Source organism: Schistocerca americana, chromosome X (assembly GCF_021461395.2).
Source record: "Schistocerca americana isolate TAMUIC-IGC-003095 chromosome X, iqSchAmer2.1, whole genome shotgun sequence".
NCBI lineage: Eukaryota > Metazoa > Arthropoda > Insecta > Orthoptera > Acrididae > Schistocerca > Schistocerca americana.
This window is the reverse complement of record NC_060130.1, coordinates 822,530,529-822,544,344: the sequence shown is the minus strand read 5'-3', so window position 1 is coordinate 822,544,344 and position 13,816 is coordinate 822,530,529. Positions and strand designations below refer to the sequence as shown.

General features: G+C 43.0%; 1 protein-coding gene across 1 annotated transcript in view; it reads right to left on the bottom strand.

Annotated features, from left to right (window-relative positions):
* LOC124556338 (zinc finger protein rotund-like) overlaps positions 1-12,873 on the bottom strand; it is a 499,810-nt gene extending 486,937 nt beyond the window's left edge. Inside the window, exon 1 of the mRNA XM_047130307.1 lies at positions 12,770-12,873. Coding sequence (XP_046986263.1) covers positions 12,770-12,873 — 104 coding nt within the window. The remainder of the gene's footprint in view (positions 1-12,769) is intronic.
* Positions 12,874-13,816: the final 943 nt, after the last annotated feature.

The window sequence follows — 13,816 nt, the reverse complement described above, 5'->3', positions numbered from 1 at the left end:
CTTGTACATGTAAACCTGGCTGAGGAGCCATTTAAATATGGATACGAAGGAGCAATAATTTTCAGATATAAGGCGTAACACGGACATATAGCTGGCCAGAACAAACCGGTTTCTTTCCTAGACGATCGTATTTCTGGTGGTAGGAAGCAGTCAACTCTGCCTTGATGCGGGATGTCACATAAAGTCGTCGATTTGCGCTGAAGAAGGATTACATGTGCCACTTCATGGCCAGATATTCTATTTCCAGCTTGGACGAAACGCGGTAAGTAGAATATATGTCTGTGTCCCACAGTTTAGTACCGGTATGAAAAACGTCACCGTAAAACGCGCTACAAATGAGAACGTATTGCGAACGTGACATATGAGATATTTTGTTTCTTACTGGACGTAGGAAGAGTGAGAATAAATTCAGAAAAATAAGATGTAATGAAGGGAGGTGAACGAGTGTAGAAGCGAAAACAAGATCAAAAGAGCAAATGGGCGGGATGGTTAAGTCACTGGACGCGTATTCGGGCGTGTCGACTTTCCTCCAGTTTTCCGTGGTTTCCCTACATTACTCAGGTATCATGCAAAGACGGGTCATTTGAAATGTACAAGCCAGTTCCGCGTTCCTATTCTTGGGCAATCTGAACTTGTGCTTCCTCTTTCACGCAGCGGAACCTAAAACGTGAAGCTCCCTTACTGGTAATTAAAAGCGTAATAGCGAAAGAAGCTCGGTTTGACAGCTGTTAAAATAAACATAACCCATTGTCAGTTGGAAAAAGATGACAGTTTTACTTGAGGTATAAAGTCAGATTCATAAATTGTAGGACAGGCAGGTTTTCGTGTTTTTTTTCCATGTCAAATTTATATTCACACTGGGGTATCAAAGGCCTCTTTATTTTCATTATTTGGAATTGAGTGTGAGTATAATCGTGCAAAGATACAGGAGGATTAGTCATCGAGTGGGCAAGGACCAGAGCACATTTTATGTGCTTCTTACATTCACAGTCGTTAATTAGGTGATCGGATCTGTAAAAGTGCGTGCCAAGCCATGTAACTGAATACTTTAAAAAAGATGGAGTTACGAGAATTAAAGTTTTAGCAATTTATTGTGCCTGTAGTTGGAAGACAGTGGAACACGAATTTTTACAAGAACACTCTACCGGAAGACACTGAAAACGAAGAAAAGCGCGTCCCAGAGCAGAAATATTCACATAAAATTCACATTTGGAATGGGGCGTTAATAATAGGCAATTCAATTTGTTGACAAACTATCATCGAATCCTACATTGATCAACAGGCAAATCTCCATCAAAGTACTCTCTATTGAATCTGTGTAGTTCCAAAACAGTTCTCACACAGAAACATGAGTTGCTGTGTTACGTGAAGAATTTTGATATCCTCGCTAGAAAACATGCAAGGGTTGTATCTATACTTACGCATCTTCAATCGTTTCTAACCTATTTCTAAACAAGTGCTTAATATTTATAAGGTACACAGTTTGACCTTGCCTAGTCGGCGGTGCGAGTCTTCCGCATCGTCCCTTACGCTCCTCGAAGTATGGGACCTCATCATCATCATCACATTTGTGTGCTGCATGAGGCATTCGTCACACTTTCACATAGAAAAATGTAATCTCTTGACAAATTTTGAGAAATGGATGCAGACAATTTGTACCAAGCGATTACTGTGTCCCGCTGATACGAAACAAAAATATCAGGCTGAACATAGTTCCAATTTCCCTTCGTTTTTGAGCTACGGTTTGGGCAAAGCTTATTCAAAAGTACGGTAACAATAACTCTAATCTAAAACTCTCTTTTCGGATTTTACAGAGAGCTACACTGATGCATAACAGTCGTACACATTAAACTTCAACCTGATTACCATTATTGAAACATTTGTTTCATCAACACAGCTGCCTATCGATTATGAAGGCGAACTGGGTTTACTCATTGCTTCTACCATGTCCCGAACACAAGGAAATTACTGTGTACTGATTGGGCCCAAAGGGGAAGACGGTCTATTAACTCTGTTTCGCGTGAAAAGTTCTATAACTTAGCGATAGTGAAAAACCGAAATTGACAGACGCTTGAAGAAAGACGCAAATTATTCCGGCAGAGTGTACTTAACAAAGTTCGCGCAACCAGTATTAAGTGAAGAATCTGGGAACATACTGCAGCCCACAAGGTATTGCTGTTGTGGGTACCGCGAGGACAAGATTACACTAATTACAGCGTGCACCGAGGCATTTACACAGTCGTTCTTCGCGAGGTTCGTATGCTCATGGAAATGGAAGTGATAAGTACCCACTGCCATACATTCTACGGAGGTTAGCGGAATATCTTTGTAGATCGAGATGTAAATTTTCACCCCTTCGATCCATTGGGGACAGCGCAGGTACGGATATTTGGCACACCTATATTATTTAATAGTAAAGAATTAATGTTAGAATCTTGTGTACAGGCACCGATACACGAGTGATGCAAACGGAGAAATGTGAGGACGGAACGTCACGCTACAGCGCATCAGAATAACTGATTGTAGGATAAAGTTTGACTATGAGAACTGTTTATGCTTTATTTTCTGCATTAGACTCGTAGAAACTATAACAGGGATGAGAAACCACTCAGTGTACAGCACATGACGGGGAATAGTTCTTATCATTGCTAGTCGTTCCCTTTCCTTTCCCACTTGTAAATGGAGCGAGGAAAGGTTGACTGCCTTTACGTCCCTGCACGAGACCTAATCTCCCTCATTTCGTCCCCGTGGTCCTTCCTATTGGATATCCCAAAAAATTCTAGAATTGGTGCTGAATCTCCAGTCTTTTCCAAATCGCCGTTAACCATTCCCCTTCCAAGCAGCTGACCTTTGTGCTCGTTCAATTTCACGTCGTTGCGCAGCGTTACTGCTGTATACTTAATCGACATGACTGAGTCAATCATCACACCATTAAGGCTGTACTCGGACATTGCAAGAATTTACATCCTACCTGCCTGCATTAACTCCAGTTTAACCAGATTTAAAGCAAGTTGCCATTACTCGCACTAAATACAAACTCTGTCCAAGCTATGGCTATTCATTAGAAAACGCCTTAGAATATTGTTTAGATGTGTGAAACCTATACCAAATAGGACTGACAGGGATCATTATACAAAGAAGGACTACACGATTGGTCGAGTTTTGTTTAACCCGTGGGTTAGCGCCACGATGTTAAAAAACAGAACTGGCACACGTATGAAGGTAGGCGCTAACTAACACGCGAAAGCATACACACAAAGTTTTGAGAACTAGTGCAAGGTTATGGAATGGGAGTATACTACTGCGCCCTACGTATCACTCCTGAAGGAGTCGAGAAAAACTAATTACAGCAGAGGCGTTTCAGCAGTCAGTCTCCCGGCACTAAACACGCACATGGAATGGAAAGAGAACCTGATACGCGCTACAGTGGAGAGTACTTTCTGCCATAAAATTTTACAGTAGTTTGCAGAGTATGGTTGCAGATGCGGAATCCATCTATAGTGACTCAACGACGACACCTTCCCGCACAGAACAGTGCCACCAGCAAGAAGTCTCTGATTACTGCCGACCCTATGCGACAGGTAGTTTTTGTATATGGAGAACAGGAGCGGTCCTGTCAGACGCTCTTGAAGTTATCTTCGTCTCTGATAAAGACTAGCCGTCCGGAACAACGTACTGGATTCTACTGCTCAAACCTTCTTCTTGCCAGTCAACAATCTGAGAACTTATTCCGTGTGATAAGCTGCGACATGGTCACGAATTGAACAGTGACCCGAATATAGAATAAATTTCCTTTACTTCACGTCTATGGATGGGCATAGAAGGTAAGAAAACTTCCCGTGGAGTTGATTTGAGATAGTTTTTCTTACCGAAGGGGAAGCGGGAAAAATTACACGAAAATTTAAAGGAAGATAGCTGGCGAGAACCGCGGCACTGCAATTCATCTTGTGAGACTTACAAGTACAAAAAGAAGAATCGGAGAAGCCTCATTTGGTGCGGCGCTGTTTCGAAACAGAACGAGTAGTTAGATCAACAACTTACTGGGCGTAAGGCCAAGTTATTTTGTGGAACTAACTAACGACTATAAAATTAAAGCTGACGTTTTGAATGACTTGCAGCACTCTTCTTCAGATCGTCGGAACTATTGGGATTTAAATGTTATCATCTCTATACAATGCGTCATATTTCGGCTCTCATGCGATATCAGAACCTAGTAGTTCCAACGCCCCGAAGAGGAGCTCTCCAACTCGGACGAAACATTGGTCTATGTGTTATATAATTGCTGTTTGGTTTTAGACGTCCGCCTCCGTAGGTAAGTAGTCGGCGCGGCTGACTGCCATGCGGGGCACTCGGGTTCGATTCCCCGTATTGCTAGGAGGACTCGTTCAGAGTGCACTCAGCCTCGTGAGGTCAACTGAGGAGGTACACGACCGATTAGTAGCGGTGCCAGGGTGAACAAACCTGACAACGACAGGGAGAACGCTGTGCTCACCACATGCCCCTCCATGCTGCATCCTGTGACGCCATTGGCAGAGGATGACACGGCGGACGGTCGGACCCGATTGGCCTGTCTAGGGCCAGAACGCGGAACTTTACGTTAGTTTTAGAGAATGACACTACATGATACCCAAAATGATTTTATTCAACTTTACACTGACTGTAGAAGAATTCTCACTTAACACTGAAATGAGCAGTGAATTCTACACATACTTTGAAAATGTTTATCGATGTTTTTCTATATGTAGCAGCGCAGTTTATGTAGAACATGTCAGACTATTAACTTCTATTTGTCCCATTTGCTTCTCGGACGTGCACTACACTGTACGTGCGTATATTAAAGGTGTCCAGTCAAAGGTGACCAATGTTTGCGTCACTGTTGAGTAAGTCAGAAGAATTCCCCTGGAAGAAGATTAAGGTTTAACGCCCCGTCGACGACGAGGCCGTTAGAGACTCCTTAGAAAGGGAGTTGCTTCTGTTGTGGTCTGCCGAGGAAAGGTAGCGGCTGAAGCTCCAACCAGCAGACTGTAACTCCTAATGCGATTGTCACGGCTCTTCCGGTGAAGGGCATTCTTCTGTCAACCAGGCGGCCGTTTTTACTGCTGTTGCCGCTAGTGCGAACGCTGCAGAGGAATGAGACAATTTGAGGCTCAGTGGATATTACCAATGAATGAGGCGGTACAGTAATTACAGCCCACTTCGAGCGGACAATTGCACTCGAAAGGGGAACTAGTATATGGCAGCACCATTATAATAAGCAGTCCTGTCATGACTAAATACGGAGTAAAAAAAATCAAAGCTACCATCAACACGAAGTTTGGACTGAATACCGCAGTGCATTATTAGGCTCGCTCCTTCCGGGGGTGCTGCGCCGCTGCCTTCAAACTTTGAATTGCTTTGCCTGCCATTTATAGGGGGTGTTAAGTTTAACGTGGACGGCGAACCGTGACGCAGCTCAGTACTTTTCGCTTTAACAGTTCATTGCCAGGGACGACAGAAGCGGTAAGTGAAGGAAAAGATTCTGTGGACCGAGCTGGGACTGAAATGCTTACCTCCGGGTTTATAGCCTGATACCTGCCCACTGAGTCATCGAGGCACGAAAAGAAGTAATATCCGCACAGGAAAGAAGAACAGTCTACAAAAAATGGTTCAAATGGCTCTGAGCACTATGGGACTTAAATTCTGTGGTCATCAGTCTCCTAGAACTTAGAACTACTTAAACCTAACTAACCTAAGGACATCACACACATCCATGCCCGAGGCAGGATTTGAACCTGCGACCGTAACAGTCACGCGGTTCCGGACTGAGCGCCTTAACCGCGAGACCACCGCGGCCGGCAACAGTCTACAGAAATAGCCAACTAGCAACTGAAGAAATACGCAGATGGCATGATCTTAAGCCAAAAGAAAAGTTCTGAACATTGCGAGATTGTGTTGGAAGGTTGCCTGATCATGTCCACTGAAACAGTATATGATGCCATGACTGAGTGAGTGTAGTAACGCTTCCATCACGCTAGTGACGGAGCCAGTGAGTTGCCCTTATTTGTCTTTGTCCTGCGGGTATCAAGGTTATATCTTCTAAATTTGTGAAGCCAGACACTTGAGGTAAATTTTAAAAGTATGACTGCTTGTCGAAGACGGAGCGTTACTCGTTGCAGGAACTTGCGGACTTCTAATTAATGTATGGTGCACTAGAATGTGGTGCATAGAAATCCGAACGAATATTCGGAGACAAGTTTCATAACATGTGTTATTTTAATTGCAAGAAACTTATTACAGTGACTGGAAACTTACAGGCACATAGAGATGTCCAGTGTAGTCGAGGACAAATTTATCGCACAATAAAATTGTGAGAGATGGTATTGGACCATGTGGGAAAAGATGCATCAATAAACGTACATTAACTTGGCCACACACAACACACTGCAAAAAATAGTGTGAGAGAATACTTTTGCAACATCAATTAACCCTATCACAAACAACGTATGTTAAGTCCCATAGTGCTTAGAGCCATTTTTGAATAAACAACGTATGCAAGCAATAGTGACCAAAGGATTATGTTGCAGTGTACTTAGACAGACGGTAATCATTCTGAACTATTGTGGTTGTTGACTGAATCTTCCGTACGCTGTTGGTAGAAAAACATTATAATAAATGAGAAGCGCTAGTTTGCTTTTGCAAGCCGAAAACCGGTTAACGCAAAAAATTAATACCGTAGAACAAAAGGAAACTAGTGTTTTTCATTTGCTATTATGATTACTCTACAAACTGAAAGTTGTTTATGTCAGTAAAAAACGAATCATTCATTTCCACCATTTATTTCGCCAGCACTCAGTTTAGTATCATCTAACATCTGTTCATTTTTGTTCCTTAGAATTTTAGGACACCCGGTTTTACAAAATACGAATTCATGGCAATAATGTGATTCTTAGCAGAGGCTTAAGACAGCGTAATATGTGTTACTCACTTACTGGGCTCGATCTCAAGATGAAAACTTAATCATTAAGAGTAAAAATTAGGTAATTAGTCCATTGCAATTGTGTGTATCACAACTGTTGCATTGGTGATAACTAGTTGTAAGCTATACTTCTATGTTACGTAGTGCACGTTTAAAACGGAATTTTCATTTGGTATACTGACCTTCATGAACGAGTTTTAGTCCCTATGAATTTCACTGCAGCATACTCTTTCAGTGATAGCCACACTAGTTACTGAAAGGTTCAACTTTTATCATAGGTATATCAAATTCGTTTTGCCCACTAATAAAAATACATTTTGATTTGGCCATATGCGTCTTATTTTTTCATTTGAAACTGTGGTTGCCAAACGTATGAAGCTTCTGAGCTACCCTACTGTTTTCAAATACAAATGCGAGCTACCAAAAGAAGCTAGCACGGAAGTAAGAACTTCTTTAAAAAAAATTGTTTATTGCCTGTAAACTCACATTTATAATAAATTTGAAATGAATTTTAAATAAACTGCACATAAGAAAAATAAATTGAAACTGAATTGTACGTAAGAAAGAAACTGAAGTGTAGTTAGCAAACAGATTACAGATGTAAGAACAGATTTTACCTTTCCTGAGAAGGACGACAGTGTTTTTTGTCATCACAATTTTTTTAGTGGTGGGAGAACAAGTAGTGGCTGCCATTCGACTACAGTTGTCTAAGTGTTCATCAGTCAGTCTGTTTCAGAGGGTGTTTTTTTAAAATTATATTTATGCTGGGAAAAGAAACCTCGGATAGATATGTTGAGCTGAACATTGACTTCATTTTGAGACAAACCCGGACCAAAGTTGGATATTTTTCTCTAGGAACAAAATACTTCACGATAAAAGTAGAGAGCTCTTCGGCATAAATCTCTGTAGAATGCGATTTGACAAAATTTGCGATAGTTCAAATTCTTTTGAAAACTTGAAAGTGTCTGTTGAATTGACTTCTCAAACATTAAAGAATTTCGAGGTATTGTTTGCTGTTGTGGGGAGGTGTTGAGGAGCCTTGCTTGTCAAGGGTTTGTTTCAAACAGGTATTGTATTGTATTGTATTGTATTGTATGTTAGCCGGGGACCTAGAAACGACAGAGTTCAAGCAGGTAAAGTGTTTGTATTCACCCCGGACAAGATTTTTGTCCCATAGTTCCAGCTCGTTCGAGAATGAAGCACCATTTGAAATTGTTCCGCCAATATCTTTATCCTTACCTCTAAGCTGCAAGTTATGGATATTTAACTTTTCGGTGCTGTCTGAGAGAAAAAAAAGTCATGACAGCCAAACAAGATCTTCTAGTTCACAGAAGGATTTACCTCGTTTTTTAAAAAATTCTAGTAAGGTGGAAATAAACTCTTTAAAACGTTGTAAAACTCTGCCTCTACTAAGCTAAAGAACTTCCGTATGAAGCAGTAGATCACCATGTCAGTGCCTTGAACAAACAGAAATGGTTCAAATGGCTCTGAGCACTATGGGGCTTAACATCTGTGATCATCAGTCTCCTAGAACTTAGAACTACTTAAACCTAACTAACCTAAGGACAGCACACACATCCATGCCCGAGGCAGGATTCGAACCTGCGACCGTAGCGGTCACGCGGTTCCAGACTGTAGCGCCTAGAACCGCACGGCCACACCGGCCGGCACCTTGAACAAACGTCTCCTATTTTGTTCACTACTTTTATGACTGTTAGCATTATACTGTTCATACTTAAAAACTTTCCACACAGTGACTGCTAATGTCTTACACAATGATAAGACTGAAAGGTGTTGGTTTAGACATAATCCCTTCTCTCTCGCCCTACCATCGCAGGAGCTCCATCAGTTGCTAAGCCCACCAAGCTCTTTACAATATTCTCAGAGTTTATAAGATCTCTAACTGCTAAAAATATGTCCTGTGCTTTAGTGTGTCATGTTAGTGATATAATCTTTAACATTTCCTCTCTTACTTCGAAATTAGCAAAAGCCATTCTTGCAAAAATGGGCAACGGAGCTATGTCAGCTATATCTGTCGATTCATCAAGTTGTAGGGAAAAATAGCTGCAGCGATCAAAGTCAAATTTAAGTTGTCAAAACTAATACCTCAACCATTCTCATTACTATATCTGCAGAAAGCTGTACACATTTGATACCAGGCATTACCTCAGTTTTATTTGTGAAACTGTCAAATAATGAATCTGCAGATTTAGAAACGTAGTTTCGATTAATTCATCGTCATTTTATTGTGTCTTATTATGAAAAATAATATTTGAAACTCAGAATGCTCCACTTGCTGCTTTAGTCTTGTCTAATGGTTTTAAAAACCTTGATTGTTGAGCATTAATTTTGGATTTTAGCTGCCTTTCCTTAAAGTTCCTTAGAACAGAATCCAGTGGGAAATTCTGTCCAATCTTTCAAAAATGGCTCTGAGCACTATGGGACTTAACGTCAATGGTCATCAGTTCCCTAGAACTTAGAACTACTTAAACCTAACTAACCTAAGGACAGCACACACATCCATGCCCGAGGCAGGATTCGAACCTGCGACCGTAGCAGTCGCGCAGCTCCGGACTGAGCGCCTAGAACCGCGAGACCACCGCGGCCGGCGTCCAATCTTTGAGTGAACGGTTTTGAAGTGACGTTCGACGTTTCCTTTCTTCCCAACTGGTACATTTGCATAGCACAGTAAACACACAACTGATTAAAGGAGTAATCGGGTCTCCATTCAGAATGAAAGTGGTAATTTTTTTACTTTTTGTTTCCACACGTCATACGACAAACTTAGTTCAGTATTAGTGCGTAAATCAAACTATGCACGTTATCAAATGTCTGATATACGCAAGAGAAACATAACATCCACAGCTTCCCGCATATACAATGAACTAAGAGGCTGACAATGTAGTATTCGTGAATGACAGTGGCAGTTGCACGGGAGAATCGAGCAGTTGTTGTCGTGAGTGCGGTCTTTACTCAAAAACCGCGAAGCAATCCAGGTTAGCCAACCTGAGCATTACCGCCATCTACCGAAAATGTACCCGCGAACTACTAGTTGCTTGCGATCGACGGTTTGGCGATCACTTACATGGGCGTGTCGTCTGCATGCAAATTTTTCTAGTATTCCTGCGTTCATTTTGGATTGCAGTATTACAAATTTGTTGACGTCCAACGCGACACGTGGTTACATCTATGTACGTGTGTGTTTTGTATGTGTAATACTGTCAACCTGAAGTTCAGATTTTCACCTTATCTAAAATACTTTATTTTGATCTGTGGCTTGCCATATGTGTACAACATGGCACATTTGGCATTTTTACTAGTTGCAAAGACGGATATGAAATACCTTTAATAATTGCTGTAATAATTGTAAACCAACGACGGACAGTATCAGCACACAAAAAAGAACTACTGTAGTATCGTTTATGATATGTAGGGTGTGTTTCTGTTCCATGGACAGGATGCTGCAACATATTCTGAGCTTAAGTGTAATGGAGTTGCTGGAGGAAAAGAGGCTTTTCTCGGAGAATCAGCACGGGCCTGGAAAAAAACACTTCTATGAAACATACACGTTACTTTGCAAACAGCAAAATGCAGGTGAGCTGTTAGATCCCGTTACCTTAGCTTTACGGAAGTTCGTCGATACTGTACCGCATCGTCGACTGATAACCAAGACACGATGACACGGAGTATCTTCGCAGATATGTCGTTGGATTTATCATTTTTTGACCAGTGAAATCCAGTTCTACATAGTGGACGGCGAATGTTCAACAGAAACGCCGGCCGCTGTGGCCGAGCGGTTCTAGGCCTTTCAGTTCGGAGCCGCGCTGCTGATACGATCTCAGGTTCGAATCCTGCCTCGGGCATGGATGTGTGTGATGTCCTTAGGTTAGTTAGGTTTAAGTAGTTCTAAGTCTAGGGGACTGATGACTTCAGATATTAAGTCCCATAGCGCTTAGAGCCATTTGAACCATTTTTCAACAGAAGCGAAAGTAACATCGGATGTGTCCCAAAGAAGCCTAATTTTTGTGGTAAGTTCCTATGGGGCCAAACTGCTGAGACCATCGATCCCTAGTCTTATACACTACTTAATCTAAGTTAAACTAACTTACGGTAAGGATAACGCACACACCCCTGCCTGAAGGACGACTCGAACCTCCGACGGTGGGAGCCGCGCGAACCGTGGCGAGGCGTCTAAGACCACGCGGCTGCAAGGCGCGGCAAGAAGCCTAATACTTCGAATAATATTCCCAAGATACATAGACAACTTATTAGCCACAATTAACTGATCCATCAGATTGTTACATGACTGTATTGTTGTCTACATAAAAGTACTGTCATTGGACAATCGAAAGGTAGTGTAGAAACACTTAGACAAAATATTTGGTGCAATGACTGGCAGCTTCCTCTAGTGGCAAGATAGTGCCTGTATCAAAGAGGAAGGATCCGATAGTATCAGATTACGGGAACAGTGGTGAACGTCTGGCGCATTTCGTACTGTTTAAACATTTAGGGACAATACTAACAAGCTGTATGAAATACGACGAACACACAAAATCTGTAACAGTAGGATGAATGTAGGATATCTATTTTTTGGAAGGGTTCCGATAATGTGCAGTGTATCTCTAAACAACGTCGCATACGAGACGCTAGTGCGACCAATTGCGGAGTATTTTTCCAGCGTTTAGAGTCCTTATCTAGTAGGCACGTTAGCAGACATCGAACCAATTCAGGGGTACGTTGCCAGCGTGGTAATTGGTCGGTATAGTCCGTACGAAAGTGTAACGGAAATGTTCGGGGAACTGAAATGGGTATCTAGATGAAATGTGCTGTACTGTTGGCCAAATTTATGAGAACCGATATTCGAGGATGAATGTGCGACAATTCTGTTAGCACCATCGTATATCTCGCGAAAATAAGGTAAGACAGAGGCATAGTTATTAACATTCGTTTTCGCTCTATCAGTAGGTGAGTGGAATAGGACAGGAAGTCGTTAATAAAGGTAGGAACTACGCTGCACCGCGCCCCGTACAGTGATCTGTGCAGTATATACGAGTATGTAGTTGCAGACGTAGACAGTAATCGACGGGTGGTTCTCAGTTTTGCTGACCGCAGATTTGCGCATTTAGTTTTCAGTCTTTCGTCGGTTCCTTCCGTTTAGACTATTTTATGGTATCTAGCCTGGGGGGCGCGCGGAGTAGCCACGCGGTCTGGGACGCCTTGTCATGATCCGCGCGGCTCCTACCGTCGGAGGTTCGAGTCCTCCCTCGGGCATGGGTGTGCGTGTTGTCCTTATTGTAAGTTAGTTTAAGTTATATTAAGTAGTACGTAAGCCTAGGGACCGATTACCTCAGCAATTTGGTCCCATAAGGCCTTACACAAATTTCCAATTTCCAGCCTGGGGCACGATGTACCTCACGGTTTCTCAATAGAAATACGGAACAGAATGCCGCTGTTACAAATCTGTTCTCATTCGTACCTTCCTGGCACTTTCTGTCTCTAATCCTCGTCACGATCGGGGAGAGAACTCACCGTGTTAAATGCACATCCGTCACTGTAATGCTCTTTACCGAGCAATATGCATACTCGACAAAGTTAAATCAGATATAACAAATATGTTGTTAGGGTTGTTCTTTCGAATATTCTTACTACAGGCATTTTTCAACTATTGAGGTTTCCGAAAAGTTTTAGCGACTGGCCGCATCCTCTCCTGGAGTCTGATCGCTGGAGGACTGTCCACTTTAGTTACTAAGTTAGGGTATTCTGGCCAACTGTGGCGGCGCGTCGTCGCAGTGAGGGGACACTGGATGATGTCACCGAGGCGCGCCCATAATGGCGCTTGTTAATCGTGCCCGCAGCGGCAGCGGCAGCCGCAGGCTTTCAGTTTTGCTTCCCACGGCCGCCGGCCGCTCTTCCGACATCATTAGGCTGGAATCCAGGCGGTGGCCGCGGCGCACGCCGAATGCAGTTTATAGCCGCGTTTTATGAGCGGCGTCGCGACGCCGGCGTCCGTGTCCGTGTTATTTTGCGGAACCCGACGGACCGGCTCGGCGCGACCTGAGCTGCGCACTTTACGCCGCGGGCCGCCGCCGCCGTCGCGCTTTTCATCGGGCGCGGAAAGTCCGCAAAAATGAGACTATCGACCGACCGAGCAGCTGCCGCGCGAGCTGTCGCTTATCCTGTTTAATGCCGCAGCTTCCAGTCATAGACATTAATGTGAGCGTAATCCGTCCAATATATTTGTCCACCTATGGCAGTAAAACCCGTCTGTCTCCCTTCCTATTTCGCAAGAACGCCTAACAGCACATTGCGCCTCCTAGAGAGCCTTCTTTCTTCCTCAGGCAGCTATTAAATACTATACAAAGGAAGAGATTTCAGCGAAGAGCTGTTCGCGTCTCCACATCTCGACACCATTACGAGTTTATTACAGGTGCCTTTCGATGGCGGAGCTTCATCACCTGCGAAGTACTCTGTTTCTTCTACGAGTTTAATTGCAGATATCATTGGCTGCGGGGAACACTCACAGTACTGAGTTTAAAATAGAGTGGAAGGGGGCGGGTCGAGCGTCATCGACACGCGAGTAAAATAATTTTCCGCAAATATGTGAGGCGTTGCTACTGTCCTTTCGAAGTTCGACTGCAGAATTGAGAGAGGGCACATCAGTTTTCTAGAAGACAACTTCATTCGAATTTCGCGGTAGTTCGATAAGCGGCTTTTCGCATGTTGGTAATAGGGGAAGTCTGGCCAGAGCACGGCTAGTAGGCCCCTACTTCTGTAACTGAGAGGAAACCTCTGTGGCGCAGAATTTAAATCTCCAGTGGTTTATACAGAGCTGCCACCAATGGCTGCCTGATGCTGTAGCCT